The sequence below is a fragment of the Ostrea edulis genome, chromosome 2, assembly GCF_947568905.1.
Source record: "Ostrea edulis chromosome 2, xbOstEdul1.1, whole genome shotgun sequence".
Classification (NCBI taxonomy): domain Eukaryota; kingdom Metazoa; phylum Mollusca; class Bivalvia; order Ostreida; family Ostreidae; genus Ostrea; species Ostrea edulis.
Window position 1 is genome coordinate 62,633,321 of NC_079165.1, and position 17,011 is coordinate 62,650,331.

The following is a 17,011-nucleotide window of genomic DNA, read 5'->3' on the forward strand; positions in this document are numbered from 1 at the left end:
AATTATTGAAATGCATAACATCTATTAAAACTTGGCTGGTACACATTCTGAGCATGTTCATATAAGTATATGGTTATATGTGACATGCACTGCATAGTTTTGATTATGATGTCACATTATGACATTAAGTTTATGTATTGCAGACAAACTATGTCAACAAAACGACTTTGGCGGAGGAAATATTTTAGATAAATAGGGACAATATTTGGATGAAAATAAACAGAATTCTTTACACAATATCATTATTGCTGCCCAAATGCTATCAGTTTATTGCAAAAATAATGATTCAAATATTTCAAGTGAAACAATTGACAAAGTGCATTGAACGATGTACTTTTCTTAAAATAATGATCGCACAGGACGATGTACGGGACTAGGACAGCAGTAACATTGATGCATATTTAGTTCAAAAGAATCACTGACCTATTCCGAGGGCATATCCTACGTACGCTAGATCAATTCAGTGTAAATTGGCTTTTTACAGTCTGTGTGATGTCATCGTATGACGTACGTGATGTACTGCGCTTAAGTCATTTAAATTAAGTTTGAATGTATTGATTTAAAATAAAAAGATATTGGTCCTGAATTTCTTAGATTCTCATTTGCATGGAAAGGACTATAACTGGCCTTAACTTATTTGTGTGATAAGTACTTTGAATCACCTAGGTGACCTATTTTGATTAAACCTTGCATTTCTGGGACTGCAGCCAAACCAATGTTAATTTAACTTATCTCTGATCAAAATGGCTACAATCTCAGAAAAAATAATGGTTTTGTTAGATATTCCTTGACATTTCAAAAACAAAATTAAGATATGAATTAGCAGTGAAACCTCAACCTAAATTGTGAAATTCTTGTTTCCTGAATGAGGAGTTCCGAGAACCCAGTGAGGAGTTAAGTTAAATATTTTAAAAGAATATTCATTCATGAGCATAAAAAATTGCAAAATATATTTTTATCATCTATTTTTTAAAAGAATAATCATTCATGCGAGCATAAAAAAATGCAAAATATATGTTTATCATCTACTTGGCACATATATATGACAAATTATAAAAATCCAAACTGCTTATTTATGAACCAGATGGCATTGACTTTGATCTGTTTTGCACTTAAAAAATTCATCATATATAGCTGTTTTATTTAAATGTACTTTGTTGTAATGATTTGCATGATATCTCTTTATGTATCAGTTGTGACATTTTTTGCAATGAAAATATTGAATATATTTTACGCATCTTATAAACATTTCTGTTGTACATGTATAAGTACCATAAACATTTCCAAACTTAATAATCTTCTTTTTTTTTTAACTCATATGTAAGTAACTAACTTTGTTATATTCTGAAAATTAAAAAAAGAAATTACTGAGGTCCATGTTGAAATTATGAATATAGATAACTACTTCTGCAATTTATGGATTTTGAAATTTTACTGTTATCCTTTTTTCGAAAAATCATGAAAGTGTTAATGTGACCTTGTTCAATACAGAGAAAAAATGGGATTTGCAAGATGAAGAACAAGAAATCAAAATTTGAACCATTACATCACCTGTACATGTAATGTTTACAATATTTGCTAGTACATTCAATGTGTACAGTATTACACTAAAAAGACCTTGAATATAATTCAATGAGCAGGAAAATTATAATAACAGACAATGTGAAATTACCCATTCCTGGGAAATGTTATCACTTATCAGAGCAGTTAATTTGCTCATAAATTTGTCACCTACTTCAGCAGCAGTTATGTGTCGCAGCAGCAGATTGGGAGAGCAATTTGATGTCTGTATGAACAGTTGGTGAAAAGCTGCTGTCATATTCAAAACTTCATTTATCTATAGATATTTGACACTAGACATTTTTCATAATTCTTTTGAGTTCTGGTAGAACAAATCTTTCCAGAATATCACAGTGAGATATAAAAAAAAAAAAACAAAAAACTTTTTTAAGATATGCTCTAATTCATAATTTTAGGTAAAAATTGTTTATTGGATATTGTTTGATAGTGTTTATGGCAGTATAGAGTAAAGCTAGTCTACATATTATGTATTGATTTTCTATACGCGTGTTTATATGGAATTACTACCAGCTGTTCTTGACCTTGCAGCTATAAGATAATGTAGACAAGCTTGCTCACACAACAATATAGTTGTGTTGCTTAATTATATGCCTAAACTTTTCATATGAGAAGAATGCAAAAACAATCATTGATCAGAGCACTTAGAAATAAATTTCATTTTTGAAAATTCATGAGAGTGTGAATTGTGATGCTTCCCGCCACCAGCATACTTCATAAAGCACATTGGTAGTCTTCATGAAAATAAAATAATTCATGAAAAGTATGCCAACATGAAGTGCGCTGCAGTACATATCCTCATGTATTTTCAAAAATTTATATTCTACTTTCATCTCTGTCAGAATTCCCTATTGTAGATTATATATATTTATATAGAGGTATATATTTATCAAGATTCACACCTGCATTGTTCACAACTCCACTGCATTCATGGAGAAATTGCAATTATTACAATTTGTAAAGATATCAAAGGCAAAAACATTGGAGATGTAAATATGAAGGTATGAACTGTGTTTTACACCAGCATACTTCATCAAGTGCTAATATACTTCATGAAAAAGTATGCTAATGTGTAGTGTTGCAGTTCGATTCTACCCTCATGAATTTTCAAACTTGAAATTTATTTCTTATATTTACTTTCTACTTTCATCTTTGTCAGAATTCCTAGACATTATGATAGACGGATGTATTTACAACTGCAGCATGCTCATGAAGAAATGCATTTCATTACAAAATTGTAAAGATATCAACTTTAAGGCAAAAACATTGAAGATGTAAATATATGAATAAGTTAAAAAAGATTTCATATTTTATCGATAATAATCTCAAATTTCTATTAAAAAAATCATCAAATCAGATATAGTTACAAAGTTTTTGAATTAATAAATACCAAGACTTAAGTTACTGTTTCACAACTGTGATTATAGATTACCAAAGTAATGAAAAACTATTCCCAAGACATTTGGGGTAGCTAAGCAAACAACATAAAGTTACAGTTATTGTAAAAACTGTTCTAAGTCTTAATTTAAAAAAAAAAAAAAAAAAGACACCCCCTCCCCCAGTCGCAACTTGGAAGAGATTCTAAAATTTTAGATTTAAGCTAACAATTTAAAATTTTTGTAAATCAAGACAATTAAAGAATTGACAAAAAGGCTTAAAGGAATAAATGTGACCAAATTGTTCAGATCCATCAGAGAGTGATACAGATGTGTATAGTTATTTGTCCATGAGGAAAGGGAAGACATCTGCCAGTTCTTAAGCTGCATGCAGTTCTGTAGCTCTCCAGGTCTTGAAAAGGGGAACATCAGGCATCTTTCACTCTGATGGCCTAACCAGGAAGCTGCTGAACTGCAGCTACCAGCTCTTAAAATAGAAAGATAAAAAATAGCTGGTGTGAATGATATGGAAGGTATCATGCTTATAGAAATTGGACAGGATTCAAATCATGGCTAGATTGTAGAAGATGTATTTTGATTTGATTCTTCAGGTCCAACAATAAGGAGCATTTATTCACAGCAGAAAACCATGAGTCCATGATGATATGGCTGCTGGGACTACAGGTCAGAATTGCAACTCCAGTTAAAAGTAATGTCCCCTTACAGTGTAAAGAATGTTTGTGTGTGTGTTATGCATCCTATTTGAAAATTTATCACTCATGAAGAGACGTAACCAGCTTTAGATGAAATGCCACAAATTTTGACCTTATACATGGCGCTTATGGCCGTTGCAGCGAGGGTTCATCACACCATTGCCTAGTGTGACATGGAACCCCCCATTTTTAAGGTCTTATATGAAAGACAGGTTGAGACTTTCGCTTCTAATGCCTGGCACAGGAACAGTCACTGCCTATGTTAAAAGTCCATGGTTTGACATAGTGCTATGATGGAGAATCGAACCTCGATCAGCCCCGGGTTACAAAGTGAGTGATTTAACCGCTAGGTTACCGTAACCAGTGTAGACAATGCTTGTACATCAAAGATTTCATTCTTCATTTGACACTAAAATAAATATGGGGCTTGCAGAAATTACGACAGTAATAGGAATTTTTAGCCGAGTTGCAACAAAGTTGAACTTGGCTATTGGTTTGGTGATGCGGGCGGGCAGTTGGGTGTCAACAATTGGTTTCTGGATGATAACTCAAAAAGTTTACAATTTAATCAAATGAAACTTTGATATATTGTTGGGTACCAGGTAAGGAAGACCCCTATTGATTTTGGAGAAAAATGGTCAAAGGTCAAGGTCGCAGTGACCGAAAATAGAATGAAAATTTCAGAAAAATTTGGTTTCCGGATGATAACTCAGATTTAAATCCGAATGAAATGAAACTTTGATATATTGATGGGTACCAGGTAAGGAAGACCCCTATTGATTTTGGAGAGAAAAAAGGTCAAAGGTCAAGGTCACAGTGACCGAATATAGAATGAAAATTTCAGGAAAATTTGGTTTCCGGATGATATCTCAGAAAATTTAAATCCGAATCAAATGAAACTTTAATATATAGTTGGGTACCAGATAAGGAAGACCCCTATTGATTTTGGAGAAAAAAGTCAAAGGTCAAGGTCACAGTGACTGAATATAGAATGAAAATTTCAGAAATATTTGGTTTCCGGATGATAACTCAGAAAGTTTAAATCCGAATCAAATGATACTTAAAGATATTGTTATGTACCAGGTAAGGAAGACCCCTATTGATTTTGGAGAAAATAGGTCAAAAGTTAAGGTCACAGTGACCAAAAATAGATTTAAAATTCCAAAAAATTTTGGTTTCCGGAGGATAATTCAAATTTTTTTAATTTCAATTAAATGAAACTTGGATATATTATTGGATACCAGCAAAGCAAGGCCCCTATTGATTTTGGAGAAAAAAGGTCAAAGGTCAAGGTCACAGTGACCGAAAATAAATTGAAAACTTCAGACAAATATGGTTTCTGGACAGTAACTCGAAAAGTTTAAAACTGAAATTAGTTCTTCACAATTATAAATATGCCATGTCATTCCTGACTTTACGATGTATCCCATGCAACTCAGCTCATGCACCCCTGGGTGCATATATTGATTTTTTGTTTGTATGCATGGTTTAGCTCTCTGAAATGTTCACAAGGGTGTTTTTTTTTTCCTGTAGGCCAGGAGAGATCTGACTGGGAGCCAGGGAACAAATGATGCCGATGAATGTTTACCCAAGCCCAGATTACGAGTGAGTCTGTTACTCATTACTACACATTGTACAGTACTGACATGAAAGTATATCATACATGTATGTTCCTGAGTGAGTACTAGTGAATTATATTTTATCCATTTAGATACATTTTTAGCATACTTTGACAAAGTTGAAAAAAATGTATGCTAAGTATGTACTGTCCGTATCAGTATGGGCATTGTTATAACTTATTGTTTTAGCAGATAAGTACAAGCCTTCCATGATCCAAACTTGTATATATCCTGATGTAGCATCTTGGGATGTATATAGATGGTATCAGGTTACCTATATTTTCTGGATAAGTAACCAGATTAAAGTTTTTCAAGCTCAAATATTTTTGGAGCAATTAAGTCATTTCCCTTGCCAAAAATCTTTGACTAAACTTGATGATTGATGCATGATGAGATGCATAGTACTTATACCAGTAAGTGCATTGGTTGCTACATGTGACCATGTGAACTTATAAGATAAATTAGAAACCATGTTTGGATGCTGTATATAAGCTTATAATGCTTTGAATGCTGTGTGTAAGCTTATAATGCTTTGGATGCTGTATGTAAGCTTATACATGTAATGCTTTGGATGCTGTATGTAAGCTTATAATGCTTTGGATGCTGTATGTAAGCTTATAATGCTTGGGTACCTGTAAAGTGCAAAACGAAACGAAATCTACCGAAACGAAACGAAACGAAACGAAACCTACCGAAACGAAACAGATTGTATGATCGAACTCTTTTAATTATAATAATTGAAAATGGTATCTTAGGCCCCTGTTAAAGTTTACACATATAAATAAAATTCACCTCCCCTTTGATGTAGGCTTTCGGCTTGACTGATACAAAGTTTTAAGAGTTGGAAAAGGGGGGGGGGGGTTAAGCACAAAGTACATATATACCATGTGCAATTACCTTCGGATCCATAAATTTCAGAACAGAAGGTTACAGTCTCACAGGTCAGAGGTCTGGGAAAACACACTAAACAAGGGATGGGGTCGTCGGCGTTGAATCCGATTTTGGGCATAAATACATGTTTCAGTATTTTTTGCTCTAAAGACAAATATATGTATACATGTGGATATTGTGTATTTGTATGTAGTATATCAAACAGTGGATTCTGAATATGTCCTCCCGTTCTCTTTGTGATTTCTGCTTAAAATCCCCTTGTTCATAAGCCTTTTCAGTTTACAAAATGCCGACCTCCTCCTAATATCATTGCATTAAAAAAATCCGTTTTCCGTACCGTTTTCAATTCCCCGTCTTAGCAACATCCCAAATGTATAGAGTTTTTCCATTATTGAAAGTACTCGCACCTCAGCAGTTAGAGATAAAATAAGAGGTTAAGAGCTCTTCCTGCTTTCAATTTTCTCAGACACCAGCTTCTTCAAACAATGTATCGATGCCCAAAGGCGGATCCAACGTCGGCGACCCAACCCCTCGTATAGTGTGTTTCCCCAGATCTCTGAGACTGTAACCCTCGGTTCTGAAATGTATGGATCCGAAACTAATTGTACATGGCATTTAATCAACTACGGATATGAACTTTGTGCTTACTCCCCCCTTTCCAACTTTTAAAACTTTGTAACAGTCAAGCCGAAAGCCTACATCAAAGGGGAGGCGAATTTTATTTATATGGGGTAACTTTCACAGGGGTCTAAGATACCATTTTTAATTATTATAATTAAAAGAGTTCGGTTATACAATCTGTTTCGTTTCGTTTCGGTAGGTTTCGTTTCGTTTCGGTGGGTTTCGTTTCGTTTCGGTAGATTTCGTTTCGTTTTGGTAGATTTCGTTTCGTTTCGGTAGATTTCGTTTCGTTTCGTTTCGATTTCGTTTCGCACTTTACAGGTACCCTATAATGCTTTGGATGCTGTATGAATGCTTATAATGCTTTGGATGTATGGAGCGCTAAATTAACATAAACTCAAATAATTGAAGATATCTTCAATTATTTGAAGATATCATCAATTCAATTATTGCTCTCTTTAATTGAATTAATGCGCGCATTAAATCAATTATTGCTCTCATCAAATGAATTAATGTGCGCTTCAATTCATCAATTATTGCTCTCTTCAATTGAATTAATGCGCGCATCAATTGAATTAATGAGAGCAATAATTGATTTAATGCGCGCATTAATTCAATTATTGCTCTCTTCAATTCAATTGATGAGAGCATCAATTTCGTAGAAATATTGCTCGCAATAATTAATTTAGAGCTCGGTATAAATAATTTGACGATCTCTTTAATTCAATTGAAGATATCTTTAATTATTTACAATGCTTTTGTATAAGGAATTAATGCGCTCATCAATTCTTTTAAAGAGAGCAACAATTCAATTAAAGATATCATTAATTCAATTGTGGATATGTTGAATTGAAGATATTTTTAATTATATAGTTGCTCTCTCTAAAAGAATTATTGCTCTCTTCAAATGAATTAAAGATATCATTAATTCAATTGAAGAGAGCAATAATTGAATTAAAGCGCGCATTAAATCAATTATTGCTCTCATCAAATGAATTAATGCGCGCATCAATTCAATTATTGCTCTCATCAATTGATTTAATGCGCGCATTATATCAATTATTGCTCTCTTCAATTGAATTGTAGCGAGCATCAATTCAATTGTTGATATCATTAATTCATTTGAAGAGATCATTAATTCAATTAAAGCGCGCATCAATTCAGCTGAAGAATTAATGATATCATCAATTCAATTAATGCGCGCAATAATTCAGAATTGAAGATATCATTAATTATTTGAAGAGATCTTTAATTAATTTGTTGTGCGCATCAAATGAATTGATGATATCTTCAAATAACTGAAGATATCTTCAATTATTTGAGTTTATGTTAATTTGGCGCTCCATATGGATGCTGTATGTAAATGATTTCCAGCTGAATGTCTGCTGGGTGATGTTTATATACTTTAAAGAATAATTGACCACACATTAACCAAACTTGCTTTGATATTGCATCCTACAGACAACATGTATATTCCATAGAAAATTAACGAATATATGTTATACATGGTGTAATTAATTGGAGACTTTGCCTTACTCATAGGTGACATATGTTTGGATGAGCTGTACGTTTATGTAATCTTTAATTACTCCATATTCATTTTATGTGCTCTTTTTTTTTGAGAATAAAATTTCTCCGTAAAAGTTTTATTTAAAGATTTGACATATACATGTATGATAAAAATGATATTATCTGTAGCGTACATGTGATGAGTCAGGCGGGATTGGAACATCTGCCATCAACAAAACTGCAGCATCAGTGTCCCACAGGAAACAGAACTGGCACAGCAAGGCTCGAGCAGTGGAGTCCTTAGACTCAGGAATGCTTCACTACAGATCCAAAGGTACTACATGCTTGTAAAATCACTGTGTAATAAACTATGAATTTATGAAGTTTTTGCTCATGAAAAACCCAACAATAAGTCTTAACACCAACACTAAAGTTGATATGGGTTCATCTGTTATTACACTGTATTTAAATGAAGAACAAAAGGAAAAAAATTCTACAGTTTGCTGTTCCATTGATGTTACAATCTTATTTTAAACAAACAATATTGTAACTAGGAGCACCAGATAATTTGGAAAGATCACGATCCCTTCCTCCAGTGTTTGAAGGTAATTAGTGAAAATCTACCCCATAGTTTTATTGGGTTATATCCACTTCACATTTCTAACTGTTTTTTTCACAAGCCAGACATTTTAAAAAAAACTGATTAAATCTATAGATAATTCTCTTTATCTGAGCAACTTTCATTAAAGTACACCTCCTGATCAAGTTGTTTTCTGTCAGCCTCTGCATGTGTATGTCTTGGTTTTCATCCAGTGATCAGCTTCCTTACTCTCACCATAATATAATGTCAAAGTGGTGTAGTCATGACTTCTGGTGTTCTCCAAAACTTTTCTAAAATATTTGTTCAATAAGTTCTCTAGAATAATTGTTGGAAAAGTTTTCAAAAAATTGCCTAATTTTCATGATGTACTGTGGCATCATACTTTGTGGGGACCAATTTTCATGTATTGTCAAGATTTTACAGTTTCGTTTGTATGTAATTTCACAAATAAGGGTTCTGTACATTGAAATATCATATGAATTGTGTATTTCATTGTGGTTTGAATATTGTACAGTAAGAGTACCCATGAAACACACAAAAATGTACCCCCACACAAAATGTATTAATTCCACAGTACATCCGTCAGAAGACATTGTCATCTAAAGTGAGTTTTTATAATCATTGTCCAAATGTGTGTCCGTGTGTGTATGTGTTTATCCTTCCATTGTGATCAGGTTACCAGTTTTTATTTTCTTTTAAATCAGCTTTGTGATCAGTTATAAAACATGGCACAAATACATTTAGCCCTGTACTTATTATAAAGGAGTATATCTTCATTTCCGTGGACCGATTGCAATTGTGGCCTCTGAAATGTTAAAACGACTTTCTACTTTTCCTCTAGACTATGTGCCCAGTTGATCACAGGATTTGGTACTGAAAGTTCTTTCAGACAATTCCACCCCCCCCCCCCCTAAAAAAGTTGTCATTATCAGTTTGTAGATAGCTTACGTGGTACCTATAGCAGACTAGCTAAGCAATTCTCATACTTTCCTACAATGATTGTGAACACATTCACCATATTTGACATACATGTTTCAAAGATTGGTGTTGTTACTTTTCTAAGAGATCATGATCTCAAGATTGATATTTAACAATTCGGACCTTTTGTGTCACCAGTCTTGGTATACATATATTTAATCATGAAATAATGTTTCGTTACTCATCAATTTAAATTTCCCAATGCATACATAGATTTATAATTTGCCATCTGATGACTTCTGGAGTTATTAGATCTAGCCCATTTCCCATCAAAAAATGAAAGTATTATTTCCAAGCCACATATTCCTAGCAGTTTCCTTAGATCACCAACAATTGTTGTTTATAAGTTAAAATGTAAACAGTATTTATTAGCATACAAAACCGACTGATGTGTGTGAGCATTGTAGTTTAGGGGCCACATGTTTTAACATAGGATCTCATTCTGTTACTATTGTTTATTCTTTAAAGCATGCACTGTTACTTTCAGAAAATATTGTGGAATATACCTATTTCTCTCTCCCTTTTTTATCAATAACACATTGAAATTACATCTATCCTTTGAATAGGGGTTTTGTATGTTTGATAATTTTGCACAGAATCAGAATGGGAAGAGGTTTGCATGTACCTTTCATATATTTTGGAAATCAGTGTCTAATACATGTTTGTTTACTGATATATTCTATGATTTATGTAATTTGCTTGTACATAAAATATTTTGTATATACATATGTAATTGTGATATTTACAAAATTGTCTTCTAAACAGTAAAACCTCTAGTCCTATCAGTAAATAAGTAGATGTATACATGTTTTATATAGCAGTGGAATGCCCGCCTCTCTCAACAAGATGTATAGCTAAGTCCAGCATGAGTAAAAGTTTAGAGGGACGCCTATCCAAGGATTCAGGAGTAGGCCTCTCAAGTCAGAGCTGGAAGTTGTCAACTCTAAGTTTGGACAATCAGCACAAGATATTGAGGGAACTTTGTAGAGAGGAATCTATAAGTAGTGATGATGAAGTATTCAAAGAAATGTTACAAAGTGAGATGAATGGCTTCCATGATTCTGCTCATCACAGTAGCATTATGAACTCGCGTGTAGAGGAAGAGGATGCAAAATTAGAGACCGGCAAACAGGAAGAATATGTCAATGGTGACCAAAATGAGTCCAAGGAAATTGGAAGCTGGTTAGTACCAACTATGCCAAGTTTCTGCCTTAATATCTTGTTACATGCAAATGCTGTCACATTATATTGACTTTCTACCTTAGTATCTTAGAACAGAACACGAAAGTGTTCTCACATTGTACTAAGATTCCGCCATATAAATTAGGCGTGTAGCCAGAAGAAAATTAAGTGTATGCAAAGTATGGCAGGGGATCTGGGGGCCACCTTGAGGTCCCCAGTGGGTCCAGGGCGAAGCTCCTGGGTTTTATCAGTGAAATCACATATTTTTCGTGCATAAAAACAGAGCTTCTTATCAATTTCCAAAACATCAAAGTGATATTCAATATTTACTGGACCAAGTACTAATAAGGGAGTACAGGTGACTCTCGATAACTCAAAGTTTAAGATATCTCGATAAAACCTTGAGTGATTGAGAGATTGAGAGATCAACAGTTGAGGACGTTTATAATAATCTTACTGTCAAAAATAATAGGATGTTTATAATAATCTTACTTTTACAAATAATAGGATGTTTATGGTAATCTTACTGTCACAGACAATAGGACATTTATAGTAATCTTACTGTCACAGACAATAGGATGTTTATGGTAATCTTACTGTCACAGACAATAGGACATTTATAGTAATCTTACTGTCACAGACAATAGGATGTTTATGGTAATCTTACTATCACAGACAATAGGATGTTTATGGTAATCTTACTGTCACAGACAATAGAATGTTTATGGTAATCTTACTGTCACAGACAATAGGACGTTTATGGTAATCTTACTGTCACAGACAATAGGACGTTTATGGTAGTCTTACTGTCACAGACAGTAGGACGTTTATGAAAATCTTACTGTCACAGACAATAGGATGTTTATGAAAATTTTGCTGTCACAGACAATAGGACATTTATGGTAATCTTACTGTCACAGACAATAGGATGTTTATGGTAATCTTACTGTCACAGACAATAGGATGTTTATGGTAATTTTACTGTCACAGACAATAGGACGTTTATGGTAATCTTACTGTCACAGACAATAGGAAGTTTATGGTAATTTTACTGTCACAGACAATAGGATGTTTATGGTAATCTTGCTGTCACAGACAATAGGATGTTCATGGTAATCTTGCTGTCACAAACAATAGGATGTTCATGGTAATCTTGCTGTCACAAACAATAGGATGTTTATAGTAATCTTACTGTCACAGACAATAGGACGTTTATGGTAATCTTGCTGTCACAGACAATAGGATGTTTATGGTAGTCTTACTGTCACAGACAATAGGACATTTATGGTAATCTTGCTGTCACAGACAATAGGATGTTTATGGTAATCTTACTGTCACAGACAATAGGATGTTTATGGGAATCTTACTTTTACAAATAATAGGATGTTTATGGTAATCTTACTGTCACAGACAATAGGACATTTATAGTAATCTTACTGTCACAGACAATATATATGATGTTTATAGTAATCTTACTGTCACAGACAATAGGATGTTCATGGTAATCTTGCTGTCACAAACAATAGGATGTTTATAGTAATCTTACTGTCACAGACAATAGGACGTTTATGGTAATCTTGCTGTCACAGACAATAGGATGTTTATGGTAGTCTTACTGTCACAGACAATAGGACATTTATGGTAATCTTGCTGTCACAGACAATAGGATGTTTATGGTAGTCTTACTGTCACAGACAATAGGACATTTATGGTAATCTTGCTGTCACAGACAATAGGATGTTTATGGTAGTCTTACTGTCACAGACAATAGGATGTTCATGGTAATCTTGCTGTCACAAACAATAGGATGTTTATAGTAATCTTACTGTCACAGACAATGGGACGTTTATGGTAATCTTGCTGTCACAGACAATAGGATGTTTATGGTAGTCTTACTGTCACAGACAATAGGACGTTTATGGTAATCTTGCTGTCACAGACAATAGGATGTTTATGGTAGTCTTACTATCACAGACAATAGGACGTTTATGGTAATCTTGCTGTCACAAACAATAGGATGTTTATAGTAATCTTACTGTCACAGACAATAGGACGTTTATGGTAATCTTGCTGTCACAGACAATAGGATGTTTATGGTAGTCTTACTGTCACAGACAATAGGACGTTTATGGTAATCTTGCTGTCACAAACAATAGGATGTTTATAGTAATCTTACTGTCACAGACAATAGGACGTTTATGGTAATCTTGCTGTCACAGACAATAGGATGTTTATGGTAGTCTTACTGTCACAGACAATAGGACGTTTATGGTAATCTTGCTGTCACAGAGAGCAAGATTACTAGAATCTTTCATTTATATGAGTGTGGGATTGAGGAGACAAGATTACTAGAATCTTTCATTTATATGAGTGTGGGATCAAGGGGACAAGATTTGCAGGCTAGGCTGAGGCTCTGTTGAGTCCTGGACAGGGAATCTTGTTCCGGAGGTGGAACTTCCCTAGGAGTAAATATTGAAAGATAATTATATGCTATGGAGAATAGGATATTTATGGTAACCTCACTGTCACATATTCATAGTAATCTTACTTTGAATATTTTATTAAGGCCTAGCCTATATAGGCTGGAGGCCTATTGTGATCAACCTCTGTGTTTGTGCATTGAGAGTTTTCCAGCCTTTTTTTTTTTTTTTTTGCTGCAGCTATTAAATTTAAAATTTATTTAATATGAACTTCTTTACAGATCAAGTTTGAGTTTGAGTTGGGCTTTATTGACCTATTTTTGAAAGAGTTATGGACCTTGAACTTGGCAGATTTTAGGGATTTGACAGTTTTGTTGATTTTTGTCTATCCCAGTAGCTATTAATTGATTTGAAAATGTATACATGAACTTATATCAATGAATAGCAGATCAAGTTTCAGTTTTGGCTTTGCTGACCTGTTTTGAAAGTGTTATGGACCTTGAACTCAGAAAACTTTATATTATATTATATGTTTGAGTGATTAGTCTTTTCTGTATAACTTGTGTCAAATGATGTTTCTTCCTGCTAGAATTTACTGATAAAGGACAGGTAGAAAATAAAAGCCAAATACAGACAGATACAAAATAATGATTCACTCCAGTCTTTCATCTTATCAGTTTGTTCTTGTTTTATCAGCGAGTTTGTCGGAAGTTTTACCTCCATCTAGATGGTCCAATGTTTCACTCCTATTGATTTTTTTTAATGTTATATATGCCAAACATGCAAGATGATGATGTATCACCTGTTAGGGATGAGTAAGAACTGTTAATTGACTCGTATATCTGTCCCCTAAATCTACCACTACAATTTAATGTGATCAGCAACTGGTGTAAATACATTTGATAATGCACTGGTGGTGGAGAAAGTATTTTCTGTTTCAAAAAGTGATGCATTAAATGTTCAAGAACTATGGATTTCTTGTTTGAGAAGTTGGAGAACGTTCGGATAACTCTGAATCGGATGATAGAGTCAGATGAGGAGGATGTTGATTCAGACATTTGGTAAAGTTTCATGACTAAGGAAATTTATGACAAGCAAACCACTTATAAGCTTTAATGGAAAAATCTTGGGAACAACTTTTGGACAACTTTATCTCATTTTGTACTCTGTCACACGTAGTTCACCAAACTTCAGGATTTTTCAGATTAAATATTTTGAAAACATCTTTGTACACACATCGCATGATTCCATTATGCAGTATAAATGTTTCAAGTTTCTGGTTACTCATGTAATATTGGTCAGGTATAGAGAAAATGCATTTACTCTTCTTTTTTTATCACAATAGATATACCAGACTCTTATATTAATAAAGGATGTTGTAGATGAGATAAATATTTGGATATTTTGATATTGCCATTCATTAGATTATTCTCTTGTATTTCTTTTCAGCAGCTCCTTGTCTGTGTCCAGTGATTCTGCCATTGACAAGGGAGAAACAAACTCCTCAGAACTTGCCAGTCGGCTGCTGGACCTGGAAAAAGAACTCATGTAAATCACACTTCTTTTTATCCATTCAAATCTAAGATTTAACAGTGGTGAAAATTTACTCACTTTTTGTAGCTTACCAGTCTGGAGAGCTTTTGTCATGACTCCATTGTTGTCATAGGCATCTGCATTGTCGCACTTCAAGGGAAAAATTATAACTTTGGCTATATCTTTTAAACCAAGGGGGATAGGATTTTGATATTTCACATCTGGATTTCTCATGGTCAGGCCTTTAATTTGGTACCAAGACTTATGACCTTGACCTTGAATTTTGATCTGTGTTTCAAAAACTTTAACCTTGACTCTATATTTTGAACCAAGGATAATAGCACTTTGATATTTCACATATAGATTCCTTATGACCAGGCCTTTCATTTGTTACCAAGATTTTTTACCTAGCGGCTTTGAACTTTGACTTTGACACTTTTGAAAACACTTTAACCTTGGCTGTGTCTTTTTAATCAAGGGCAATAAGTAGAGTCATACTTCCCATTAAGGAACATTGTCTTACAACTCTTGTTTCTCTGGTGTGGGATGCAAATTTGGGATTTCTAGTTTTCTAGCAGTTTCAGGTTGTCAATATTACAACAACCCAAACAGTGTTATTGCATGTTTTCCTAGTGTATAATCCTTAACTCGTCAATTCAGGAAAGACTGGTGTACATGTATCTTTCCTTAAAAGTTAAAATCCATTACATTCTAAATTTTAAAAAATAATGTTGTGTATGGTTTAAGGAGCAAGTTGTCTCATTGCAGCAAGACACAAAATTAATATCAGTATAGGTTTCTGATGTGGTATACATGTATATAACTTCAGTGATACATATTTTCATCTTGTAGCATCAATTTTTTATTTTTTTTTAATGAGAGACAATTTTATTGTCATGCTGGAAAGTCTTGATAGAGAAGTTGTGATTACTTGACACTGTTCACAGGCTGAATGTGTTATTCTTACTATGATTCATCCAAACATCTGTTGCCAAGGTTCAAAATGGTGATAATGCTATGATGTATTTTATCATTGTATCAGAATATCTTTTCTGTACTGCAGGGCATACTGCAACAAAAAAATTCGTTTAGACAATATGTCAGTGAGTAATACAATTGATAAAGCATATTTCAAAAACAAAAAAAAGGTAGGGATGCACAATGTTGTCTTAGTAATATTGTAACATGTTATGAAATCTGATGACAACACGTGTGCCTGTATAGAACTCCAGAATGTTGTGTACAATATAAATTTTGTGTCCTATTGTTCATATTTTGAAGCAGCTCAAAATAAATAAAAACCTTTATAGAATTAATCCAAGTCTTATCTGAAGTGTTGATCTCAATAAATAAAAATCAGCCAAACACTACATCTTCAGGAGCTTCTGTTTTAAATGTTTAAAGTTTTTAGGGTGGTATGAAGAAAATTGTTCTGGATAAAAAATACAAGATACATGTTTATTATATACTTTCAATTTCATCTCTTCTTTTTTCTTTAAAAGTTTGCGGGCATATATCACACAATATATGCCCGGAAACATTCCGGCCCGCAAACATTACGTCACAATCAAATTTCTACGCCGTTAAAATTCAAATTTTTCGTGTTTTTCATCTTTTACTCAGTTAAACCGATAAAGTTATTGTTAAAAATAAAATTATTGTTAGTTTCTAAATGAAATTGAAAGTATATAATAAAAAGGTTATAGACTTTGTATGGGAAATATGACGACCTCGTTTTTTGTCGCAAACAGACCTCGCAAGCTCAGTCCGTCTACGCGCCAAAAAACTCGGTCGTCATATTTTCCCATACAAAGTCTATAACCTATAAATACTGTATAGTAATTTCATACTATAAAATTGTACCTTATTTAGTGTTTTAATGCGACATCGTTACATGAAAAATTAAAAAAAACAAAAAACTGAAGGACTATAGAATTCATTATCTACGGGTGCCTTAATCCACTAAACTTACCAGATGAGAAAGAAAATT

General features: G+C 33.5%; 1 protein-coding gene across 1 annotated transcript in view; it reads left to right on the top strand.

Annotated features, from left to right (window-relative positions):
- The window catches only part of LOC125680001 (uncharacterized), an 88,656-nt gene that overhangs the window by 46,365 nt on the left and 25,280 nt on the right, over nt 1-17,011 (top strand). Inside the window, exons 24-29 of the mRNA XM_056153421.1 lie at nt 3,566-3,638; nt 5,201-5,272; nt 8,497-8,641; nt 8,862-8,912; nt 10,705-11,068; nt 14,941-15,036. Of these exons, the coding sequence (XP_056009396.1) occupies nt 3,566-3,638; nt 5,201-5,272; nt 8,497-8,641; nt 8,862-8,912; nt 10,705-11,068; nt 14,941-15,036 (801 nt within the window). The remainder of the gene's footprint in view (nt 1-3,565; nt 3,639-5,200; nt 5,273-8,496; nt 8,642-8,861; nt 8,913-10,704; nt 11,069-14,940; nt 15,037-17,011) is intronic.